Raw genomic sequence first — 27,965 nt, forward strand, 5'->3', positions numbered from 1 at the left:
AGAGGAGAGGATAAGAAGGCGCCAAATATCATCTCTCCCACACTCACCAGCACTCGCCAAGAAAAATCTCTCTCAGCCAAGAAGCACAATGCTCCCCATCCCTCCTCCACCGCCTTCCGCCGCCTCCCGCTTCCTCTCCCCACCCCCGGCCTTATCTCTCTGCCGCGCCTCTCCGCCCCCCATCACCGCCGCGTCCACCACCGCGGCCTCTGCCGCCCCCAGCCCCCTCACCTCCCTCGAATTCCGCCGCTACGACTTCGCCCCCCTCCTCGAATTTCTGTCCTCCTCCTCAGCCCCCACCGCTGACGCCGCCGCCCCCCCGGCCCAGCTGGACCCGGCGGAGCTCCGGCTGGCGGAGTCCTACCGCGCCGTCCCCGCCCACCTCTGGCATGCGCTCCTCAAGTCCCTGGCCTCTTCCCCCGCCACCCTCCCCTCTGCCGCAGCCCTCGTACCCTGGTTGGAGCGCCACCGCCTCTGCTTCTCCTTCGATCTCCTCTACTCTATTCTCATCCACGCCCTCGGCCGCTCCCGGCGCCTCCACCACGCCCTCCTCCTCTCCACTTCCGCACCCGGTCCCCCCTCCGCCCTCACCTTCAACGCGCTCATCTCTGCCTCCGCCATCAACGGCCGCCCCGGCCAGGCCCTCCACCTCCTTTCCCTCATGCGCCGCCACGGCTTCCTCTCCGACCACCCCAACTACACCCTCGTCCTGCAGTCCCTCCTCCGCTCCCCCGACCCCCCGGATCCCTCCCTCCTCCTCCGCCTCCTCTCCGACCTCTTATCCCAGCGCCTTGAGCCCGATGCACGCCTCATCTCCGACTTCGTTGTCGCCTTCTCCCGCGCCGGCGAACCGGACCGTGCCTTCTCCCTCCTCGCTGCCGCCCAGGCCCAGGGACTCACTCCCAAGACCTCCGCCGTCGTCGCCCTCCTTTCCGCGCTCGGCGCCGCCGGCCGGGTCGCCGAAGCCGAGGCTCTCTTCCTTGAGTTCCACGCCGGCGCTGAGCTCCAGCCCCGTACCCGCGCCTACAACGCCCTCCTCAAGGGTTACGTCAAGATCGGAGCTTTGAAGGACGCAGAGCTGGTGTTCGAGGAAATGGAAAGATGCAGCGTGTCCCCTGACGAAGGGACCTACAGCCTCCTCATCGATGCATACACCAATGCCGGCCGGTGGGAGAGCGCAAGGATCTTGATCAAGGAGATGGAGATGAACGGCGTCCAACCCAATTCATACGTGTTTAGCAGGATCCTCGCAAGCTTCCGGGATAAAGGGGAATGGCAGAAGTCATTTGCGGTCTTGAGGGAGATGAGGAACAACGGAGTCCGACCTGACAGGCATTTCTACAATGTGATGATTGATGCTTTTGGGAAGTATAATTGCCTTCATCATGCCATGGATGCTTTTGAGAGGATGAGGTCCGATGGGATTGAGCCAGATGCAATCACCTGGAACACGCTTATCAACTCACACTGCAAGGCAGGGAGGCATGATAAGGCAATGGATCTATTTCAGGAGATGCAGGAGAGTGGATGCATGCCATGCACTACAACGTATAATATCATGATCAATTCATTGGGTCAGCAGGAGAGGTGGGAAGAACTGAAGGAGATGCTGGAGAGGGTGAAGGGGCAGGGATTGTTGCCAAATGTGGTGACCTACACTACACTTGTGGATGTTTATGGGAAGTCGGGTAGGTTTAAGGATGCAATTGAGTGCTTGGAGGCCATGAAAGCTGGAGGGCTGAAGCCTTCTCCAACCATGTATCATGCCTTGGTAAATGCATATGCGCAGAGGGTATGTGTGGTAACATTCATTGGCTATTATCTTGTTTTTTTTTTTCTTTTTCCTTTTCTTTTTTTGTTTTAATACTTCAATGGCTTCTAATATTTGTTTGTGAAAAACTTGTATGCACTTAGGGCATGGTTTGGATGAATTAGTATGTAGCATATGTAGGATCACACTCAGCTACATGTATGAATGCCAATCCAATTGATTGGAAAATCTCTGTTTTCTAGATACTGCATACAAGTTTTGTTTGTGTTCTCTTTCTTTTAAGGCAGCACATGTCAAGATACCATTATGCAATAATGCATCTTTCATGATTAGACTCCTTATAATGTTACTTATAATCCACAGCTGAGTATGAGTCGAATGCCCTATTTGATTTAATTACTTTTCTGTGCACCACTCTTTGGTATCATATATTGAAATCTCATATAAATATAATGGCTGGTCCTAGTTTGTATCTATCCTTTCTGGATTTATGTAGCTTCATAACATAATATGTGCTAGCTACTTATTGTGGACAATAAATGTACTAACCGTGCAGTCCAGCAATTGGTTGAAGGATGTACGACAAGGTTGTCAAATTTCTTTGCGCTGGCTTTTCTCTGTTACTCTTCCAGGCTGGGATGCTCCACTAGTGGAGTTTTTGAAGTACATCTGTAACATTTTTGCTGATTTTTGGGGCTGAAACTAGATATAATGTTGTTCTTTGGTAAATATTTGACCAACTTAGCCACAACTTATTAACTTCCTGTTGGCTTAATATATCTTCACTTTTTATCATTGCTAAGGCCAGATCTACAAGGTTTTTCATGTGCTCTCACAACTCTCACCCAATCCCAAGGATTGCTGTTTACTGGATTTTGTTCTCCGTGTGCTCCTTTGTAAATGTGCTGCGGGTTTCTCATTGACATATCCTTTACTGATTGACCAACTGACCCGTCTCCTGATACATCCATTTCTAATTTCTAACCCTATTATTTTAGTTTGATGGAACATCAACTTTAGTACTATCATCTCAATTATGCTCATGTTACATTCCAGCATTCTATACCTTAAACATTGATATGGCAGTTATTAGAAGCAAGTTTGCTTATGCTGTGGTGTTAAACTCAATCCTGAACGATAATCTCGTTTTTATGCTCTCATTTCCTGTGCAATTTGAGTTGTGTCAAGCTACCTCAATCAATACCTTTCTGGGTGATGTTCCTGCTCTTAGCCTCTTATTGGCATTCCCATTTCCCAGGAAAAAAAAAGTGGAGCTTGGTGAAGCAAATTTTGATTTTATTACCTGTCACCTGTGGTGAAATATTTACCCAATGACCTAATCAAAATCACATCATTTGAAAGTTATCACCATACAAAGTTACCATATCATGTGGTTTGAAGGAACTAACAGAACAGAATTCCTGATTGTGTTTCTGGATACTTGAGTTCACCGCATTTATTTCTATCATCATGCTTACTGACTTGCTTCATTTTGCAGGGCCTATCAGAACAAGCTATAAATGCATTCAGGGTCATGAGAGCAGATGGTATAAAACCTAGTATCATAGTCCTTAACTCATTGATCAATGCATTTGGTGAGGATCAAAGAGATACTGAAGCCTTTTCTGTACTGCAGTTTATGAAGGAAAATGTAATTGCCTGTTTCATTCCCCCCCTTTTTTGTACGCATGGTTTTGCAAGCATGCGTTATACATCCTCTCAGTATATGTATTCCCCAGAAGTCAAATTTATCCTGAATCTGGTTTGTATTAACAACTTCATATTTTGTCTATGACTGCAGGACCTGAAGCCAGATGTTGTGACATATACAACACTCATGAAAACTCTAATCCGAGTTGAGAAGTTTGAGAAAGTAATGACTCCTGTCCTGCTCTCTCTTTTCGAGAAACAAATGTACTTGTTTTGTAGTTTTGCAGTAGCTTTCCCAAACTTGTCTATATGATGTTAGGCTAGTACTTTAAACTGGCTGCTACTAGTGGTGGACCCAGGGGAGGCCGGGCCCCTCCAATGGATCTGAAAACCCCTCGAGAGATATGTATAGGGTTGGTGCCTCCTTAAAACTTGAACTCAAATTAGAAAAAAAGGTGCCATATTTCATTCTTTAAGAGGGAGGGTTGGTTTTGTAGTTTTTCAGCCACAAGATCCCATTCATTTCTGTCTCTACAATCATATCCACTCTTCATTGAAATCTGGCTATTGCTCTCCAAAGTCCAGATCTGACGTGTCTTTAGCTCTCTCATGCACACATTAAATGAAGGAAAAAAAAAGAAAAGAAAAAGAAAAAGATAAAAGAATAAGAAGAGGAGTTCAATGAACTCCATAATGTGCCATGCACATTACATTGAAAAGCCACTCCCATAAATCCTAGTAAAAAGAACGGGGAGAAATATTTACGATCGATAATCCAGGCACAGCCATTTGCTCTTTTCTGATGAAAAGGGGAAAAAGAAAAAAAAAATTGTATTCTCTTTGACTGACTGACATTTTTTTGGGGGGAAGCTCACTGTTCTTTTGGTTATTCATTATTTCTTCATCGATTAGACTTATTAGATTCCATAGTCTTTGTCATTCAGTTGTCTTATGTATTCACATGGTTATTAAGGCATGTTAGTCTAGCTGATTACTATTAATATTCTTACCATTACAATTAATAAGCTTAGATATCCAATCACAACAGTCTCTCATATTTTATTATTTAGCAACATGAATTTGACACTTTTTTGATTCTATTTATTTGGATCAGATCAAACTGAATTACTGTTTACTACGTTCCTTTCCTAAGCATAGAAATAATTTTTATTATTTGAATAACATTTTCTCCTTTTTTAGAGCACACAACACCAAGATTTAAAAAACTTAGGTAGAACTTGACAGACGTCACCTTTTCAGTAGTAAATTTTGAGATCATACTATCTCATAAAAAGAAAAATATTTAAAACTTAAGATATATAAATATATCCAATGGCTAGAATTCTAGTTAAGTTAAATGTTTGACCTTTATAGTGTAGAGATTTATGGATTACTTATTACTTTGGCCTGCTCAAGGAATAAATCCTAGCTCCGCCTGCATGCTAAACACTTGACTCCATGTAAGTATTCCATGCTCACATGCTGTCAATATCAGTTAGAATGAAATTTCATAACCTACACGATGTACAGAAGAAAATCTCTGCTCCACATCACTTGCTATGCACATGATTTAGGAGTTCACCACAAACTGATAAAATGTCTGTTTGTCAAACTTGTTCATTGGATGGTCTATGTTGTAGAACCAGATGTGCATTTTGTTTTCTTCTTTTCATTAGTAAATTCTGAATTTGTTTTTGTTTTCATTTCTAAGTGATCAATTGTCTGAACTATACTTATTTATTTTATTTATTTTGATATGCATCAGTAGCCTAGCATCCTATTGTTTTTCGGTCAGACCAGGTTGATTTGTCTGATTCAGATTTCCAGAAATAGATCTGTCAAGTTTGATGGTCAAAGCAGATGGTTTGTGTATAAACTAGATCATGGAAGCATGTGGTTCTGGTAGAATCAAGATTTGTAATAACATTGGTTTTATCTACAATTACAGAATTTGCCAAACTTATTAAACAATAGTGAATTATTCATGTTCAATAGCTTAATTGAAAAATTTGATGAATAATTCATCAGTGCACAAGTTTGTCATCTATACATCACAAAATTCATGATATCTGCGAATAGTTTGTGAACATACAAATTATTCATTAATAACTTGTCAACAACTGCTTCGCAAATGATTTCACCACCATGTTTGCGTTTTGAGGCCCTGAAGCGGGACACGACCATGGAGCAAACTGGGATTGGGAAAACAAGGTTTTGACTTGAGAATTTTTCTTTCTTTCTTTTTTTTTTTTTTGAAATGGAGCATTCAAAGCTACTCTGTAGCTCTCTTCCATTCTCTATTTTCTCCTTCACCATTCCTTATTTTTTCCTTCACTTCTTCTCATCCTTCCTAACCTCCCACTATCCACAATCGCATCTCATCCTCTCCTTTTCTCAAAGGAAAATTATCTCCTTTTTAAGTTTGGATCAGTTGTATATTATGTTAGCATATATAACTATCATATATATATATAGTATATATCAAGGTACGCTGTCTTGATATCAGGCCCTATACTAGTGTCATCCTGTTATTGAATCAGTATGTTCGGTATGAAGGCCAGTTCGGCATATCGAGTGTCAATGCGCCCCTTGTAGCGCATATCGGTTTGATACCAATATGGTACGGTATGATGCATACCATCTGGTTCGGTATGGCATGGCATACCTATATATCATATTGTAATGTTATAATATATATCATATTGCATATAGAGTTGGATTACATTAACTTCTTAAAAAGAAGTTAATGATCCAAATTCAATGATAACTTTCCAAATTGAATATCGAAATAGTTGAAACATGATCTATATTAGAAAAAATGCCTAGAAGTCAAAATTTGTATATTTTGGTGGTCTCTAACCTTTGCATCAAATCAGTACAAAAATGAATGGTCTCAATTGCACTAGTATAGTACAATATATGAAAGGGCATACAAATTGAAAATCCATTTTATGGATCATGATCTAAATATCTTAAAACATGGGTAGATTTAAATTCACAAGATTTTGATGACTAAATCATAAAAGATGTAGTATCATGCTATTAAAGCCCTCCATGTTGCTATTTATTTGATGATTGGTTTAGAAATGAAAAAACACATGAATTTTAGTTTCTAGGCATTATTTAGAATGTAGATCATGTTCAGCGACAAATCTTAAATTTTAATGGTCCATCATCGATTTTGAATCATTAACTTCTTGAACAGGAAGGAGTTAATGTAAAGTGTGTAGTCCAACTCTTGTATATAATAAGATGTATATTATACTGATAAGCACTTCAGAAATGATTTCATCACCATGCTCGTGCTTCGAGGTGCTAAAGTGGGCTGTAGTCATAGAAGAAATTAGGATCGAGAAATTGGGTTTTGAGTTGAGAATCAATTATCTTTTTTTTCTTTTTTTTTTTTGGAAAGGAGCATTAAGAGCAACTCTCTGGCTCTCTTTCCTTTTCTTTCTCTCCCCCTTTCTATCGTTATTCTTCTCTTTGTCTCATTTGCCCCACCCTTCCATGGTCTACAACCTCATCTTATCATCTCCTTTTTTTCCCAATGAAAAATCTTCTCCTATTTAACTTTTGATCAGTCATATATTGCTATATTAATATGTGTGTATCATATACAAATATCATACATAATATATAATAAAGTATGTATATATATGTGTGTGTGTGTGTGTGTGCATATACATATATATATGTATACATACATATATATATGTATATATCTATGTATACATACATATATATATGTATATATCTATGTATACATACATATATATATGTATATATCTATGTATACATACATATATGTATATGTATATGTATACATACATATATGTATATGTATATGTAGGTATATGTATACATATATGTAGGTATATGTATACATGTATATATGTATATGTGTATATGTGTATATGTATATGTGTATGTGTATGTGTATAGGTATATATCTATACGTATATAGATGTATATATATACGTATATAGATGTATATATATATATGCATATGTATGTATGTGTGTGTGTGTGTGTGTGTGTATGTATGTATGTATATATATATATATACACACACATACATATATATATATATATCTATATCTATATATGTATATATATAGATGTATATATATACGTATATACATATATCTATATATATGTATATGTATATATATAGATGTATATATATACGTATATACATATATCTATATATATGTATATGTATATATGTATATATATACGTATATACATATATATATATATATATGTATATGTATATATGTTTATACACACACACACACACATACATACATATATACATATACATATACATACATATATATATATATATATATATATATATATATATATATATATATGTATATATATATATATATATATATATGTATATATATATATATATATATATGTATATATGTATATATATATGTATATGTATATATGTATATCTATATATATATATGTATCTATATGTATATCTATATATATCTATATATGTATATACATAGATGTATATACATACGTATATATACGTATATACACATATATGTATCTATACGTATATATACGTACGTATCTATACGTATGTATATATATGTACGTATATATACCTATATCTATATGTATATGTATGTATGTATATGTGTGTGTGCGTGTGTGCATGCGTGCATGCGTGCATGTGTGTATATATATATGTATACAGGGCAGACTTGGGTAAGATCGATCGGATTTGGACTCAGCTCCGGTCAGGTCAAGATTGGACAATGGGGGTCCTACATCAATGATTCAAGCCGTTGGATGTGATCTACTACCCCAAAAGTGCTTGTATATAAAAAATTATATGATTTGAAGACCTCTAGCCTATACATCAAGTGATCAAAAAATATATCCAATTCAATTTTATTTAGGCTATCCAATTTTTGATTACTTGATGCATAGGCTAGGGGTTTCCAAATCATATGATTTTTTGTGTGTAAGTAGTTTTGAAGTATTAGATCACATTCAACGGCTTAGATCATCGATGTAGAACCTCTATTATAGAGTTTTGACCTGACCGGATCTGAGTTCAAATCCGATCAACCTGATTCTCTCTCTCTCTTTATATATATATATATATCATGTGATATAATATTATATATCATGCTGTGTATAGTATTTTATATAACATAATATAGATAACATTATGAACATTATTTTTTTATTAAATATAATAAACTTCTCTAGAACTTTTTTTTTTGAATTTGTTTGGTTTTTTTCTGAATTGTCAACTTCCTAATCTTTCTAAGTTGTGTTCTTAGACACTGAGCTTGTGACTATGATTTCATTTATATGTTTTGATGGTACTCTTTTTTGAGTGTCTGATCTCATTCCAGGTCTTAATTGCCAGCACATGCAAATGTTTTGAGCCCAATTGTTTGGATGCATCGCCTCGGAGCTTTGCTAGGTCGGGCCACCCAAAAACCTGGATTTATGAAGATCTGTTTAGGTGCATCAAATGGTTGAGCTGCATCACCTGTGTGTTCTAATTGCTATCCACCCTTCCAGTTTATATGTTAAATATGAATAAACCTTATTTTAGGGCTCGATCTAAGTGAGATAGGGAGAAGACTGAGGCCTGCATGATACCCATGTGAAGGGGAGAGAAGGAGTCCCTCTTATGGCATCCATGGTAGATAGCTGATTGCTGTCACCGAAAACCATTGTTGGATATGTGGTTCCATTGCTAGATCTGTGATGGAGGAGCCCACTGTCACCAGATTCATGGTAGAGGTGCTCAGTATTGCTAGATCAACAACATTTTGTCGCGAAATACATGATGAAGGATGTCCTCATTGTGCATCAATGTTGGATAATGTCCATTGTCTCCAGATAGATAGGCAACTATTAACAGGATATGGAGGAGGGCCCACGATCCATAGCAGATGATGCCTGCAATGATTCATCAACAATGAGATGATGGACTGGGCCGACTGACAACAAATCTCTCTTCCTCTCTTAGTCCCTCACTCCCTCCTCTTCCTTTCTGCTTTGGCTCAACAACAAATCTAAAGTATAAGACCCCATCATAACTATTGAAACTGGGAGAAGCAGATAACAGATTGACCTGTTTTGACTGTGATTAATCCACAGTGAGACTAATAACCATGATCCTGACAATGATGATGAGTTGGGCTACGTCAGCAGGTTCAGAACACTGTGTGCAATGCACATGCTAAAAGATTCATTTAAGAGAACTTGGTCATCAACTTTTTTTGGGGAATGGTTTTATTTTTGTGGAGCCTAGCTTCACATGTCTGATTTTTAAGAGTTCTTTTTATATATAGCAGATGAGGAGTAACTACTACGATTAGATAATGTTGTTATAATTATCCAAAGACTGTTTGTGCATTCCATATTATAAAAGCTTATAGTGCATACAAACTCGTGTCAGGCATAGCAAAAACTGTCCTATCCAGAAAGCCAAGCTGACCTGATTCTATTTGGGCTCAGTTCCAGAGGTTTTTTAATTAGGATTAGGTTTGGGTCGAGTTTTCAGACAAGAACTCTTAATTGATTGGGTATGGATTAGGGCTTTGAAGCTACTTGGGTTATGAGGGAAGTGTTCCATTTGGTTTGAAAAAATTTAGGTTGGGCTAAGTCACCATCTTGGATAAGGATATTTCAGGTCATTGCTCTTTATCTAATACTAGTTATTTATATCAGCTTAGAAAGGAACCAGCAATATTGCAAGGATTGGATTCAATATGTTAGGTTGGGTGCATTGGAGATTGACCCTTGCATATGAATTTGGTGAGGTTAAATGGATCATTTAGGGTCATGGATGTTGACCATAGGGGGGTATGGATAGAGAGGTTCTGACCCCATGTCGGGATGGTTTGAGCATGGGTCAAGGTTTTGCATGTTGTTGTCCTTACTTGACCCTACTTGAACTGGACGTGACCTGACCCATTGCCACCCCTACTTGTGTTGAAGCAGGTCTGGCTGGTGACAATACCTACACCCAAGAGGTTCCAATATAATTCTAGATTCATGAGATGCTTTTTTATTTGTAATGCATTAGTTATGTGGCACTAGATTTAAGTGATTTCGCATGAAGGGAAATATTCACCTCCTCTTTACCCTTACTATACACATAAGGGACAGAGAGCATGGTAGATGCTTATTCCTCCTTTCGGAACTGACCTCTTATCCTCACCCTTTCCTGAAGATCAAATTAAAGAAAATGTGAGTATGAGAGCAGAATTTATCTAGACCTGAAATTCTGTGATGCATCTTTAGATCTGCATGCATATTGCTGGTGATGACTTCACGATCTTCCTTGATCTGTGCTTTTTTGCTCCATTATAAATAAGAGAACTTTGAAGGAATTGCATCTTAACCCTCATACTAGGATCCTGTGGCAGCATATGCATAACAAGGGGTGTAGCTTATTGCATGCACTATCTTACAATAGTCAGGACTTTGCATTTTTATTTTTCACATTGTCTACTTCGGTACTCAATTTCTTAATTCCTATAATATGCTTAGTTGATAAAAAAGTTACTTTTTTCTGTAACTTTGTCTCTTAGCATCTTATTGAGATACTCTATTATGGAACACATTTACACTTGCCCTCATTCATGCACTATGAACAGGTTCCAGCTGTATATGAAGAAATGATTTTATCTGGATGCACACCTGATAGGAAAGCTAGAGCGATGCTGCGCTCAGCTCTGCGATACATGAAACAGACACAGGATTCATAGCACAGGCAGCACATCGTCATTCAGGGAGCAAATCACATGGATTCAAGCTGCTGCTTCAATTCCTAAATACCCATTAAAGGTTCATTTAATCCTTTGTATAAATAGAATTAATTGTTAGGAAACAATATTTTTTTTAAGGAAAAAAAACTTATCTAAATACTTACTTTTATGGATAACATGCTAGTGAATGTAAGTCCTTTTCTTGTTATGTTTACTCTTTTAGCTAGACTTCTAAAATTACCTAGATGACTCCAGCTAGAAAGATCAAAATTCAGAAGAGTCGATATTGTTCCCTCATCGCTTAGGCATCTTTAACTGTTGGAGTAAGAGTTTTGCAGTATAGATTTTCGGCCTTGTGCAAGATTTCATATAGTTTGTGCCCTGCAAAGTGATCAAATCCTTTACGTTTTATGTGTTATGGTGAGCTTTTCTTTTTTTCTTTTTTTTGTTTTGGAGGGGAAGAAAATTTTCAATTTTATGGTGAGAACTTGGTAGCATCATAAGAGGCAAAGCTAGAAACTCTAATTGAAGCCATAATTATCAATCATTCATGCACAATACGTGTATCAATCTTTTCCTCCAGTCTGACAGGGCTTTAATGTTCACCAGCTGCATATTATCTGTAAAGGAAAAGCAATTGTTCATCAATCTTGCAGTTACACTGAATCCCTCTTCAATCTAACATACAATTTTTGTGTTGGGTCGGTGGATGACCTTGACACAGTCTAACGCTCACATCTTCCCAAGTTGCTTATGGATCAAGAAGATTGAGAAATTATTGTGACCAAATTTGAGATATAAATAATCTTGGCCTGTATTATCCCAGCAAAAATGAACCGAAATATTCTGAGATACTGTTCAGTGGATATCTGTTCTGGCCAATATTTTCCAATCACATTTGTTACTTTATTAAATTGATATTTTGATTAATAAATTTCAGAATCAATCCCTCTTTGTATATCGGCTGAGATTTCGACATCTGCTCTAAAATATTGGCCAAGATCTTGAGAAATCTTGGACCTTTCCAAATTTCCCCACCTTCCATCTTGGCCAAGGTAAATCATGATGTTGGTTTATCTTGATCTTTGTCACCCCTGATATGACTGATCTCCATCTTTCCAAAATTGATCAGGTGTTGCATGTGGAATCTGTCATTTTTGTTATAGTTGATCAGTGTGTTTTAGCTATCTAGCTTGTTCTTGTCAAGTAACTTTTTTACATTGTCTTCACAATATTTCTTCCTCTCTAACTGGTTTAAGCAAGGCATGCTAGCACCATATGATTGGCAAGTTTCGGGACACATTTTAAGATTTAAAAAAAAAAAGAAAAATCTTCTTGTGATCAGTGCTCCATAATCAATCCTTATGGCTTAGTTTATGTTGGTTGTGTGTATTGGCAATGTATACTTTCTAAGATACTCTAGTCTTTGGTATTTCCTGTGTTTCAGATATCCTGATCATGAAACATAATATGCAGATACCACATATTATTATATTAACATTAGACCAATGGCGGGAACTTTTAAGATTCCAAAGATTTTATATGCTTAGTTCACATATGTATGAGCTATTGTGAGCAGCTGTTGTTGCTCTGTTTATATCACACTTGCTGAGCAGAATTTCTGCTGTGTTGATGCTACTTGATGTAATAGAAATCTGTATCTTTACTTCCAGGAAATGCTGCCATATCTGCTATTGTTTTTGGCCAGACTGGAAATATTCACTATTAATGGAAGCCTGATGTTGGTCTTTGAAACAATAAATTGGTCAGACATGAATCAGAGGACAGTCATAATCAAATCGGATGAAATGAAATACTTCACCGCAAAGGTTAGTTTTCCTTTGGTGCTGATTTGCCCATGTTAATTGTTGCACGTATTATGCCTGTACATGTATGTATAAATTACTGTTGCTTTAATTGTCAATAGACTCACAGACCTTATTTGAATTACTCACTTATGTGTTGCTTTTAATTAAGAGTGAAGGAATTAGTCTCTACTGGATGTCATCCATGCATTGATTGTTCATGGACAGATGAATCCATCTTATTCCCAACAGCTGATTTAAAATGATTTATTCATACTAAAGTTTGCTAATGGTTCTAATTGTTGTCGTATCTGGTATTTCTTGCAAAAATCTCATTCAATTGGCAGAAAAATTTGTGCATGCTATTTTGTAGCCTTAGTATGTATTCAAGGAACTGACAAACAGGAACTCCGTTGCTTTGTTTACTTCCAAACAATTGAATGGGTCTCTTCCACCCAAACAAGCCAGTTTGTCTACTTCAGTTAAGGTGACTATAAACTAAATAATGTAGATTGTATGGGGTTGCTTAAATGCTACTCAAGATGGGAGTTCCTGACTGGCCTGATCTTAGCTTCCTTTGCTGTTTTACAACCATTAGAGGGTTGGTATTTAAGTTTTTGTATAGCATGGCTATCTTTTTTGCCAACATGGAATGACCAAGGAATCTTGATATGTACATGATAAGACAGCTACTGAGGTGTCTTCCTTTTTTTTTTCAATTAAAGATGTGCACGACTGCTTTGCCACATCATCTCTGTGATATAACTTATTTCTGTACTTACATGCCAAAATTATGAAGCAATTTATGCAGCTAGAATATAATTTGACATCCTCTTAATCAATGTTTACATCAACTATTGACTGCTTGTTCATCTGATTTGTGTACCATAACTTTTGCACTTTAATTTCATATGAACAAGATCAAAAGGATGATTTGTAGTTTTCATGTTATCAGATTATTTTCTCACTCTATGCTTTCTTATATACAGTTCCGGTCAAACTTCCTGTTCTTTTCCTGGCTTATGGCTACTTGTATTTTCCTTTGGCTACTTACATTTTCCTTGTACTCCAACAGAATAATAGGAAGAAAGTTTGAAATGATTTGTAGCATAAACTTCGTTAGATGTTTCTATTATTTCCAGAAAATTTCTCCTTTTCATATTCTAGATTGTCTTTTACATGCATAGTTGTCACATAGCCTAGGTGAGGGACCCTCCTATGGACTAGGAGATCACTCAGGATTAGGTGACTACCCATGCGGCAGACTTTGTGCAAAAATCATAAAATGATTTATGCCTTGATATATTTCAAGTGTTGAGCAAAACATGCATTATTTTCAATAAGTCATCTATAGTACATGACTGTAGCATACATCACTAACAACTAATGTATAAGTTCTAATTTGAACTCGATAAAACTTCCAAGCTCCTTACAATTGTATCATTTGTACTAAAATTTTCTCTTTCTAAAGCAAAATAAAGAAAACATATCAAATATTAGCAACACTAGTCTATTCCTAATATTGAAGATATATGAACTACATATATGTATATATACATCTTTTTAAAGCAAAATAAGACAACCAAGACAGACCATAAAGGTAGAAAAAATTAGCTTTCAATATCTTATTACCACATAGAACAGAACCTCAGAAAAGGAAAAAAATACTGGTTCAAAAAACCCTTCTTTTCCCTCTTTTCAAAAAGAGATTGTTGATCTTTCCCTCCTCTATGAATTACGGCCAGTGAGAGAAATAGAAAACAGAGCAAAATTTCATAATATAAGAGACAAGGAAATATAAAACAAATGCATGAGAAAGGAGCGAAATTCCAGATTATATTTGAAGTGCTCTAGTGGGCATGGTCAAAAACAAAAAGAAAAGAACAACCATGATTTTGAAGTTTCTATTGACCCTACTTCAGGTTCAAAAACAAATAAGCAAAGATGAACAGAGAGGAAGAGGCTCTCTGCTCATTTTTCTGGGGTTTACAAAACAAAAAAGAAAAAAAGATAGATTTTTTTTTTTGGGTGTGTTTGTGTGTGTGGTGTTTGTTTTGTTGGGGGGTTGGGGGGGGGGGTGCTGTTGGGGGGTGGGGGGGGGGTTGGTTTACAAAACTTCCTTCCCACTTTGCCGGTTGAGACTTGCCTTTAGGTCAAGAGCAAAGAGCAGACGAGGGAATCAAGAGGTTACATTCCCCTTTCCCTTTTTTTTTCCCCCAATTTTGTTCTGGCTTGGATTGAGTTAAATGTGAGAAATATATCTGATTGGATTTGCTTAGCTTGGGCTAAGTGAGCACTCAGTAATGATGGGCCATGCAATAAATGCCCACTTGCCTAAGCAGGCACTGAATTTATAAGCCTCCTAATGGTTCATCAAGGTAGGCCTCGCCTAGGTTCTCGAGGCCTATTTGGGTGCCCACACGACCACCTAGGATCTAGGCAATTGCCCGCAACAACTATGCTTACATGTTCTATATGCAATTGCCTGTAAAAAACTATGGTTACATATTCTATACTCGTGTTAGAAGCTAACCTTCATGTATTACATGGTATATACTATATACAATGCAAGAACCTTACCGTCTGGACGTTTGCATTTAGCTCTGGGGCTTGCATTGCTCCCGCTGGAATACAACTTGTGTGACTCATGTATCATGAGACATTCTCATCAATAGCGAATATGATTGTTGCCTAGATATGGAGCCTAAGAGGGAGGGGGGGTGAATTGGGTCTTTATAAAATTTTTAAGATTTGTGCTCTAAAGTAATGTGCTAAGGTGATGAGTGGAGTGAGTTGATTTACAATGAAAATGAAATCAAACACAAATAATAGGTAAGCAAGAATAAAGCACAAAGAACAAGTAAAGAGATGCAAGTACAACAAACACAAAGAATTTATAGTAGTTCGGTGCCAACCTTGTACCTACATCCACTCTCCAAGTCCCTGCTTAGGAATTCAATCCACTAAAAGGATTTCAAAGATACAACACGTCGAACAACTCTGACCCTTGCTATCCAAGCAAGAACACTTATTTTTCGGATACAAGCCAATCTTCAATAATCCGATTTCAGGTTCGGATCAACCCAACCGAGTTTTGGAATCCTCCAAAACTCAAAACCCAAAGTACAATGTGAGAAAAAATAGGATACAGAAAATTCAGCACAATATCTCCTTAAATGAACATAATAAATGCAATAGAAATACAATACTTAAGGAGAAGAAGCTTTTGCTGAACACCCTCAATGAATTGCACACTTGATTGCAGCTGGAGAGTGGTTGGTGAGTTGATTGAATGCTTTTTTTCCTCTCTTTTAGGGATTTTTGAACTTTTCTCGGATGTGAGCTTTGAATGCTTGCAAACTTGTGATTTTGCATTTCAAGAGAGCATTTATAATCACCATTTACATTTGAGAATGTCTTAGTGTCAGTTTAGAGCCATTGGAGAGTATTTAATGCGCATTAAATATACCAAAAATGGGCTGAAAACTAGTCGTTATGCGTGCTCGCAAGAATGGGATGTCCCAATTGGCCAGACAGAAAGTTCAGCTTTCTATTTTGATCTCAGGGTCTCATGGGTCGTCCCAAGTGGATCGTCCCACTGCATAGGTCGTTCCACTGTGTGCCATAAGCCAAAACAAAGCGTGCCGGCTACCTAATGAAAGGGGATGACTCAGATGGGTCATCTCATTTTGTGCCAACCTAATTTTTCATGCATTTAAGGTCCGAAACTTACCAGAACACTTTTAAATGCTCTCAAATGGTTTCAAATCAATTGGATACTCTCAAAAGGCTTCGAAAATTTTTTCAATTTGCAAAAACTTCAATTTTGGCACACTTGATGAAGCTTTTCAAATCCAATCTTTTAGATTATCTGAAACATCATAAAAACATTCTCCAAAGACAAGAAACTCATTAGTAGTCTCCTCAAATGGTTTGTGATCATCAAAATCAATTTTTGGAGCAACAATCTTTCCCTTTTTGATGATGATAAAACATTTGAGTGTTCATAAAAGAAGTCTTTAAAGTTTAAGAAATTTGGGTTTGTGAAGCACTTATAGGAATATGCCAAAGATTAAGCATGGTGAAACGTGAGATACATATTTTCAGCAATTTTAATATTTCAATTCATTTTGCTGAAACTCATTTGAGAAGGTATTATAGTTTTTCTAAAGATTGTTTTTAATCAGCCAAAATTCTTCCCTTTCTTGTATGAGACAGATGAAAGTAATTATTTTAACCATTTTGAAAAAGATCTCTCCCTTATATAAAAAGTGGTCAAGTTGTAAAATTTTTTTATTGGAGTAACGATGGTTTATAAAAGAAATTTCTTCTTCTCTTCTTTGTTTTTAGTATTAGAGCAATATGTATAAAAAAAATCATTCTTTCTCTTTTTCTTATTTTGACATCAAGGTAAAGATGAAAACATCAGAGCAAGAATTAAAAGAGAAGATATTAGAGCATTTTGCAAAATCAAAAATAGATGTATCAGGATATTTTGGTATCAAGGCAAAAATGAAGATATCAGAGCACTTAAGAAAAATGGATGTATCAGAGTATTTTTCAAAAAATGTCCAAATTAAAGTAAAGATAGACGTATCAGAGTGAAAAATGGACGTATCAGAAGCGTATCAGTGCAAAATACTATATCAAAGCAAAAAATTTAAAAGAGCATTTAAATTTAAAAAGTTCAGATAGATAATACATAGACAATACATTACTTTCTCCCTCTTTTTGACATCATCAAAAAAATGGACTAAAGGGAGTAAGATTTTTCATAGTTGTATGTCAGGTATCAAAATAATAGTGTACAATCATTCATTCATTCAAGAAAAAGAAATGAGCTATATAAAATGATGATAACCTCATTCATTAATTACAACAAAAAGAGAAGTTACGAGAGTCATAATATATATCCATGAGCATAAGGCTCTCATACATTCAATTACTAAAACAAAGTACAATAACAAAGTAACTTAAAAAGTCTAGTACAAAATGATCAGATCAGTGAGAATGGGCATCGGGCTCAAGATCAAGATAGGTAAAATATGATCAGCCTCGTCCTCGACCGAAGGGTCTAGTCCGAGAGGAAGATGTCGGAGGACGGAATGCAATGGACTGGACAAAGGCTGGCTCACTGGATGCGAAGGGTCGGGACTGAAGCTGTCTTAATGGCATCAAGTTGGGATAAGATTTCTCTCACTGAAACTCGGAGCCCATCTAGATCAAAAGATACGAAGTCCCTAGAGTCCCTGATATCTGCTCAAATCAGTTCAAGTGAAGAACGAAGCTAGCTGCGGAGTCTCTCTATCTCTCGAGCTAAATCATCCAACTGAGGTGAAGAGGTGGTCGATGTGCTCGCTCTTGTCGATAGAGAATCTAAAATCAGTCTGATCTCCCTCTCAATGTCAAAAATTCTGCCATTGAACCTAAGCAAGGAGCTTTCTACACCCTTCAGTCTAGAGCTCAGGTCAGACAAAAGCTGCATCAATGAGGATATGTGTGGCACAACAGAAAAATCTGAAGAAAAGTCAGAAAAAGAACTCGACGGAGGCTGACGATACTGCTGTTGCACCAGCTGGAGGATGTGCTACTGAAACTGGTGAAACTACTGAAGAATCTGATCCTGAAATCGTTGCTGCTGAACAGATAGAATGCCTGCCACTCTCTCAGCCAACAATCCCATCTGATCCCCCTCAAAACTAAAAGATGGCATGGTACGGCTCGAAGATGGGGGGACACTGATCGAGGGCCCTGCCTCAGGCTCCAAAATAGGGTGATTATCAAGGCTCTATTTGGGCACAGATGAGGGACCCTCCCCTCAGCACGCTCCTTATCATCATCTTCCTCGGCTGCAGCTGCACGACCTTTGGCCCAGTGGCCATTCACTTTGATAAATCCCATGCGCCGAAGGGAGTGATCGTTGTAGGTGTCAGTGTTTGATAATCTACAAACAACTTTCCCCTCAAAGCTCACTCCTGATTCCCTAAATAACATTGTAAGAGCCATACCATATGGCAAGAGAGCCTTGGATCTGTTCAAGGTCTCCCTCATGGCATCGATCATTAAAAAAGGCAGATTCAGGAGAGTCTCAAAGACAACATGGTGTATCAAGAAATATCCCTACCAGTCATCAAATCATATCTTCCTCCTCTGGGAAAGAAAATCCTAGACATCATGTGGTGGAGCAACCTCATTTCCACACTCAGATCTTTGGTTTCAATTTTCAAAAAACCTTCTACATCTTCTCTTCCAAGGATAGTCCTAAATCCAATTTCTTTTCTGGAAAGCTCATCTAGGCAGCTACTCTCACAGGACATCTGAAGGAGTCTATCTAGTTTAGGTGCATTCAGAATAATTTGGACATCCTTCACCATAGACCTCAAAACTCCATCAGAGAAGTCTAAATTTGAGTAAAATTTTTTGACAAGATCAATATACACAGGTTCAGATAAATTGCAGAAAAATCTCCATCCATGTTTAATCAATTCCTCTCCAATGAAAAAACCATCACTCCTTAAGAAACGAAAATCTATATTTCTTCTCAAAGCTATTTTTCATGCAGATAGAGGGATCTTACTTGGTGTAATCGATGGAGAAGCTTGAGTTGGTGCTTGAGCTGCCTTCTTCCTTCGTTCCTCAGCCTCCAAAGACTTTACAGACTTCCTTCTCTGCGGCAACCTCATTTTGGGGGCCATTGTCCCAAAGAAAGGAGGAAAATCGATCAAGAGGGTAGAGAGGGATGAGAGATGAATGAAAATGAAGAGGAGAAGAGGGTTTAGGAGTGTTTCTCATGGATTTTGCAGGTTAGGGCTTGAAATTTGGTGAAGATTATGGGGGCAAGCTGTGAGAGGGAGAGATAGCTTAAGAATTTGGGATGATGATCCAAGGTTTTGTGAGGTTTTGAGGTTGGTGGAGATCTAAGAAAGGATTCTTAGGTTTGGGACGAGAGAAAGAGGAAAGATTTTGGGGTTAGAGTCGCCCCAAATGGATTTTAAATGGAATAGAAAATGGGTCGGCTTAAGGGAGAAAAACTATACCCGTTTAATTGGGACGTCCCATCCAGAGTTGCATCAGGCGATGAAAAAAATATTTAAAAATAAAAAAAAATTCAAAAAAAAAAATTGAAATGGGTCATATCGAGTTGAGATGATCATGAGAAGTTCAGATAAATTTTGGTATGATTTTTGATTGAATATTTCAATGGAAAAAAATTCGAGAAGGTATCTGAATAGCACTGATGATTTTTTAATTATCTTGAAAAAAACTCAAAAAAAAAGATGGCTCCCAAAATTAAGATGATGAAGTTAAAAAATTTTAGAAGGATTTTGGGAGTGAAATTATGATTGAAGTTCAAGCAGAAGGGTCTAAGATGTCCAATTTTCTTCTAATTTTATAAAATTTATTTTCATTTAGTGCTTTGGTGAAAATGTCAGCTAGTTGTTTTTCAGTGTTTATGTATTCAAGTGTTATATCATTATTTTGAACATGTTCTCTTATGAAATGATGTCTAATTTTAATGTGTTTTGATCTAGAGTGTTGGATTGGATTTTTGATCAAATTGATGGTACTAATATTATCACATCTTATGGGGATGTTTTTAAATTCAATACCAAAATCTATGAGTTGTTGCTTAATCCACAGGATTTGAGCACAGCAACTTTCGGCTGTAATGTATTCGGGCTCGGTCGTAGACAATGCTAACGAATTTTGCTTCTTGTTAAATCAAGAGATTAAGTTAACTCCTAGAAATTGGCAAGTTTTATTAATACTTTTTTTATCTAGTTTACATCCAGTAAAGTCTGTATCTGAGTAACCTATTAAGTTCATAGAAGATTGTTTTGAGAACCAAAGTCTTAGGTTTTGTGTTCCTTTTAAGTATCTAAAAATTCTCTTAACAGCATTAAAATGAGATTTTTTAGGATTTGACTGATATCTAGCACACATGCATACACTGAACATTATATCAGGTCTACTAGCAGTAAGATATAGTAAAGAGTCTATCATGCATCTATAGAGCTTTGAATCAATATTTTTATCATGTTCATCTTTTTTAATTTACAGGAAGGGGTTATAGGTGTACTTACAATTTTTGAGCTCTCCATTTCAAATTTCTTTAATAGTTCTTTTGTGTACTTACTTTGGGTGATGGAGATTTCTTTCTCCATTTGTTTGATTTGAAGTCCGAAGAAAAAAGTGAGTTCTCCCATCATGCTCATCTTGAACTCTTCTTGTATGAGCTTGGCAAATTCTTGGCACAAATCTTCATTAGTAGACCCAAATATGATATCATCAACATATATCTGTATGACTAGAATTTCTTCATCTTTTCTTTTTATAAATAGAGTTGTGTCAAATTTTTTTCTTGAAAAATTTTTTTTTAGTAAGAACTTAATCTTTTATAACAAGCTCTAGGAGCTTGTTTTAAACCATATAATGCTTTGTTTAACTTGAACACATGATTTGAAAATTTATGATTTTCAAAATCTGGAGGTTGCTCTACACATACTTCTTCAGCAATATAACTATTTAGGAAAGCACTTTTAACATCCATTTGAAATAATTTAAAGTTCATAAAATAAGCAAAAGCAAGCAGCATTCTTATGGCTTCTAGTCTAGCAACAGGAGCAAATATTTCATCAAAATCAATTCCTTCTTGTTGATTATATCTTTTAGCAACCAATCTTGCTTTATTTCTGATTACATTTTCATCTTCATCTAATTTATTTTTATATACCCATTTAGTTCCTATTATGGGGTGATTTTTAGGTCTAGCAACAAGTGTCCATACATTGTTTCTTTTAAATTGATTTAGCTTTTCTTGCATGGCAATTATTCAGTTATGATCTTTTTCAGCTTCATTTATTGTTTTAGATTCTAGGTATGAAACAAAAACTACATAATTACATATATTTCTAAGAAAGGATCTAGTTCTTACCTATTATGTCGGATCATCGAGGATTAATTCTTTGGGGTGATTGTGGACATACCTCCATTTCTTTGAAAGATTACTTGTATCTTGAGGTTGTTCTTGAATGTTTTGATCATTGATGTTTTCATCCTCATGTTTTTCTTCTAACTGTTCCTTGTTTCGTTCATTTGAGTCATTGATAGTGAGCTCTTTCATTCCATCTTCTATGATACCTGCATCATCAACATCCTCTCTCTTTCTTGATGGAAGATCATTAGTTTCATCAAAAATTATATGAATTGACTCCTTCACTACTAGAGTTTTTTTATTAAACACTCTAAAAGCTTTGCTAGAAGTGAAATACTCAAGAAAGATAGCTTCATTAGATTTAGCATCAAACTTACCTAAGCTATCTTTGTCATTATTTAAAACAAAACATCGACAAACAAAAACATGAAAATAATCTATGTTAGGTTTTCTACCTTTCCATAATTCATAAGATGTTTTTTTTAAAATTGATCTTATTAAAGCATGGTTTAAGATGTAATATACTGTGTTGATTGCTTCTGTCCAAAAGTACTTTGGGAGCTTGCTTTCACATAGTATGATACAAGCCATTTCTTCTAAAGTTCTATTTTTTCTCTCTACAACTCCATTTTGTTGCGGTGTTTTAGATGCTGAAAAATTATGATCTATACATTTTTCATCATAAAATTTTTTAAAATTTTTGTTTTCAAATTCAGTGCTATGGTCACTTCGAATAGAAACAATTGGTAAACTTTTTTCATTCGAGACTTTCCGACAAAACTTAGAGAATGCTGTAAATGCTTTATCTTTAGATGCTAAAAATAAAATTCAAGTGAAATGCGAAAAATTATCAATAATTACGAAACCATATCTTTTACCTTCTAGACTAGTTATTCTTGTGGGACCAAATAAATCCATATGTAAGAGTTCTAAAGGTTTAGAAATTGAAACAATGTTCTTAGATTTAAAAAAAAATTTGTTTGTTTACCTAATTGACATGCATCAAAAATTTTATCTTTGTCAAAATTAATTTTTGACAAACCAAAAATCAAATCTTTTTTAATGATTTTAGAAAGTATATGCATACTAATATGTACAAGCCTATGGTGCCAAAACCAACTAGTCTCATTAATTTTGGCATTCATGGCCACAAGACATTACATGTTTTGAAAAGAGAGATTATCCAAATCAACCATGTATACATTGTCATGCCTATGTCTAATGAATCTAGTGCTAACATCAGAGGGACTAGTTACAATGCACATAGATGATTCAAAAACTACTTTGTAATCTTTATCACATAATTGACTAATACTTAAAAGATTATGCTTGAGACCATCTACAAGTAATACATTTTCAATACAAATTGAGGGAGTGGTATCAATGTTACCAATGCCGATGATTTTTTCTTTGTCATTATCTCCAAAGGTGACCATCCCTCCATTCTTGGCTTCCAATGTGATGAATTAAGATTTATCACCAGTCATGTGTCTTGAGTATCCACTATCAAGATACCACTTTTGTTTTGTTGCTTGGGATGTAAGACACACCTGCACACATGAAATTAAGTTTTAACCTGAGGTACCCAAGCTAATTTGGGTCCTTTGGAATTAGTCGCAATGATTTCTTTTGGAACTCATATTTTCTTAATATTTCTATCATCAAATTTATTTGATAAACATGAATAAGTTTTATGCCCTACTTTATCACATTTAAAATAAGTAATATTTGACAATTTTCTTATGGATGCATTAACAAAAATATTTTTCAAAAATTTTTGTTTTCTAAGAGTGTTATAGCTAAGTCTGGCTTTATCATATACAGCTTTTTGACTATCAATGATCATCTGAAGTTTGTTTGAACTTAATGTAAATCTATCAATTATAGGTTTCAACTTGGTTACTTCTTCTTTTAGTTTTTGATTTTCTTTTACAAGAGTTTCGTTTTGGCTTGAAATTTTATTTTTTTCTTTTAATAGAGAGTGATTCTTTATTTCTAATTCTTTATTTTTGCTGTCAAGTTCTTCTTTTTCTTTAGCTAAAATTTGGTTTCTTAATTTCAGATTTTTATTTTTTATTTTTAATTCTTTTAGATCATCCAAAAGTTCATGAAAAGCTTCTTGCAGTTCATCATAAGAAAATTTATTTTGAGTTTCGGAGGTTACCTCATTTTCATGTGCCATAAGGCACAGGTTGGCTTCTTCATGAGATTCTTCATCTGTGGTGGAGTCATCACTGTCGCTCCCTGTAGCCATCATAGTTTTTTTTTCTTGAACTTCTTTTGACCTTTCTTGAGTTGGGGACATTCTGATCTGAAGTGATCTGGCTTCTTGCACTCATCACAAATGATGGGCTGTTCTTTTTCTTTTTCTTTACTCGGCTCCTCCTTAGCTGGTTGTTTTCTCTTGGTCCCTTGTCTTCTCCTCATGAAGTGTCTAAATTTTTTGATGATTAGGGCCAAATCCTCATCTTCCTCGCTGTTCTCTAATTTTTGTGTATCTTCTTTTTCTTGAGCTGTCGACTTGAGAGCGATGGTCTTTTTTCTTTGTCTCCTTCTTAGAGTGTTGCTTCATGGTCAGTTCGTGAGTCATGAGGGATCCAAGTAGCTCCTCCAATGGTAGAGTATTCAAATCCTTGGTTTCTTGGATTGCAGTGACCTTTGTCTCCCACAATCTTAGTTAAGATCTGAGCACTTTTCTCACAAGATCACTGTTAGAATAATATTTGTCAAGACTTTTCAAACCGTTTATGATGTCAGTGAAACGGATGAACATTTGAGTTATTGACTCCTCAGGTTTTATTTTAAACAGTTCATAGTTGTGCACAAGCATATTAATTTTAGACTCTTTTACTTAGTTTGTGCCTTCATGTGTAACTTCTAACCTATCTCAAATTTTTTTAACTGAATTGCAAGTAGAAATATGATTAAATTCATTTGCATTTAAAGCATAATATAAAACATTCATGGCTTTAGCATTGAGCTGAGTCAGTTTTTTATCAAATTCATCCCATTCACCTTCCGACTTAGAGAGAGACACACCATCAATCAATTTAGTGGGTGTGTGTGGTCCATTTACTATGATACTTCACATATCATAGTCAAGTGCTTGAATGAAAATTTTCATTCGAGCTTTTCAATAGGTGTAGTTTGACCCATTGAAAAGTGGAGGTCGGTTTGTGGATTACCCTTCGGCTAGGGTTGTGCCAAATTGGGCTGCTATAGATTTTTGGCTCTTGATGGTTAAATCAAGCAAGGGCTAGAGCACCGGACTCTGATATCACTTGTTGCCCAAATATGGAGCCCAAGAGGAGGGGTGAATTGGATTTTTTTAAAATTTTTAAGATTTGTGCTCTAAAGTAATGTGCTAAGGTGATGAGTGGAATGAGTTGATTTGCAATGAAAATAAAATCAAACATAAATGATAGGTAAGCAAGTATAAAGCACAAAGAACAAGTAAAGAGATGCAAGCACAATAAACACAAAGAATTTATAGTGGTTCGATGCCAACTTTGCACCTACATCTACTCCCCAAGTCCCTACTTAAGAATTCAATCCACTAAAAAGATTTCAAAGATACAATACGTCGGACAATCCCGACCGTTGTTATCCAAGCAAGAACACTTGTTTCCTGAATACAAGCCAACTCTCAACAATTCGATTTCAGATTCAGATCAACCCAATCGAATTTTGGAACCCCTCAAAACTCAAAACCCAAAGTACAATGTGAGAAAAATAGGATACAGAAAATTCAGCATAATATCCCCTTAAATGAACACAATAAATGCAATAGAAATACAATACTTAAGGGGAAGAAGTTTTTGCTAAATACCCTCAATGAATTGCACACTTGATTGTAGCTGGAGAGTGGTTGGTGAGTTAATTGAACGCTTCTTTTTCTCTTTTTTAGGGATTTTTGAATTTTTCTCGGATGTGAGCTTTGAATACTTGCAAACTTGTGATTTTCCACTTCAAGAGAGCATTTATAATCACCATTTACACTTGAAAATATTTTAGTGTCGGTTTAGAGCTATTGGAGAGTGTTTAATGCGCATTAAATGCATCAAAAACGGGCTGAAAACTAGCCGTAACGCGTGCTCGCAGGAATGGAACGTCTCATGGGGCGTCCCACTGGCAATGAGACGTCCCATGGGTGCTCCAATTGGCAGATAGAAAGTTCAGTTTTCTGTTTTGATCTCAGGGTCTCGGGAGTCGTCTCATATAGGTCGTCTCACTGCATGTCATGAGCCAAAACAAAGCGTGCCGGCTATCCAATGAAAGGGGATGACCCAAATGGGTCGTCCCATTTTGTGCCAACCCAGTTTTTTATGCATTTAAGGTCCGAAACTTATCAAAACACTTTCAAATGCTCTCAAATGGCTTCAAATCAATTGGACACTCTCAAAAGGTTTCGAAAATTTTTCCAACTTGCAGAAACTTCAACTTTAGCACACTTGATGAAGCTTTTCAAACTCAATCTTTTGGACTACCTGAAACATCACACAAATATTCTTCAAAGACAAGAACTCATTAGCAGTCCCCTCAAATGGTTTGTGATTATCAAAATCAATTCTTGGAGCAACAATTGATTAATCTTGACTCTGTCTTCTAGACAATGTTTTAAGAAAGGGAAAATGATAGAAGTATAACTGGAAAGTAAATGTGTATTTATCACTGTAACATCCTTCATGTGGTTAGGACTGCAAAATTGTGGGGGGTCACATCTGGGCCCAGCTTGACTCAGACCAAATCCATCAGGTTTTGGGTCTAAGATCTAGACCACTTCTAGCCTATCAGTTGGTGGGCCTGTCTGTTTATATCTCTTTGCTGGTTGAATGTAGGTTTTTAAGTTTAAATCTGGATTTTGGAATTAACTCGTGCTGGTCAAATTGGTACATTTGGGTTTGATCTAGCTCGGTTTAATTTTATGAGATCCATACCTGGTCTGATTGGAAGTAAGGTCCTAATTTGAGAACCATGCCCGATCCATTTGTCTTAACCTTGGGCATGAATCTTGTTAGTTTTGTTATGTTCATGTTAGTCCAGGTCCGCCCAATCCACTTACAACCCTGCCTGGGATGTGTTAAGATTGTACACCATTGATATATAGAAATGACATGTATTTTGGTCAACTTACATTCAGTCCCCTGAAATTCTTTGGTAAAGAGGAAAATATAACAAAAGTTGGGAGAAACAATATAGGGACTGTATGGGTATTTCTTAGGCATGATTGTTTTTATTATGCATCCCAGTAACTAAATCTTTTGAATCAATAATTGCCCAACCATCTACTTAGTAATATCTATTAATGAGAGAGATTAGGCACATGGTACAGATGATGGTTGAGATCTATTTTTAGGGAAAGGTGGTTGGCATATCTTCGCTAAAAACTTTGCCAAGTTACAACTCAGTTGGCAGGTTAAGGCAGATTTCAGGGTATGCTCATGGATGGATGAAATGTATGCTCATGGAACACATAAGAAGATTTCAAGGATCAAAAGAATTCCATTTCTAGACTTCACACACCTCTCTTAAACAGGAAGGACAAAATTTTAAATATTTTCTTTTGAGTATCTTAATCTAATTTCTATAAAGGTTCATGACTAAGGGATTATAGCCATCCATCAAATATTCCTTCCTCTTAAATTAGTGACGTGCATTGCTGTGCTGCATCATCCTATATTATGCTTGAAATAGTTTTTTGCCATGTATATCATGGTCATTCAACACCCAGTTGATGTGATGTTACATTCACCGCAAAATTCCTTTCCCACATCATCTTCCTTGTGAGATCACATCTATCCAGCTAAACCGCACCCCACACCATGCTTTCTTGGTGGATCCCACTGAAAATATTTTTCTTTTGATTGCATGTGCATCAGATGTGCCAAAAGTTGCTCTTGACAATGCCAGTGTTGGTGCAAGACTCCTTCCATTTTGACATATTATTGACATCTCATGTTACTTGTCCCAAGCAAAGGGTGGGGTGAAAAGCATATAGGAGAAACGCAAGAAGCATATATTCTCATAAGAAGAATGCTCTT

The 27,965-nt window shown here is 36.5% G+C and overlaps 1 protein-coding gene across 1 annotated transcript; it reads left to right on the forward strand.

Annotated features, from left to right (window-relative positions):
- Positions 1–27,941, forward strand: LOC105050369 (uncharacterized). Its single transcript, XM_010930354.4, has 6 exons — positions 1–1,792; positions 3,270–3,422; positions 3,573–3,644; positions 11,074–11,263; positions 12,858–13,013; positions 27,804–27,941. Exons 1-4 carry the CDS (start codon positions 89–91, stop codon positions 11,182–11,184), a joined length of 2,040 nt encoding a protein of 679 aa, XP_010928656.1. The 5' UTR covers positions 1–88; the 3' UTR covers positions 11,185–11,263; positions 12,858–13,013; positions 27,804–27,941.
- Positions 27,942–27,965: the final 24 nt, after the last annotated feature.

The sequence above is a fragment of the Elaeis guineensis genome, chromosome 2 (assembly GCF_000442705.2).
Source record: "Elaeis guineensis isolate ETL-2024a chromosome 2, EG11, whole genome shotgun sequence".
NCBI lineage: Eukaryota > Viridiplantae > Streptophyta > Magnoliopsida > Arecales > Arecaceae > Elaeis > Elaeis guineensis.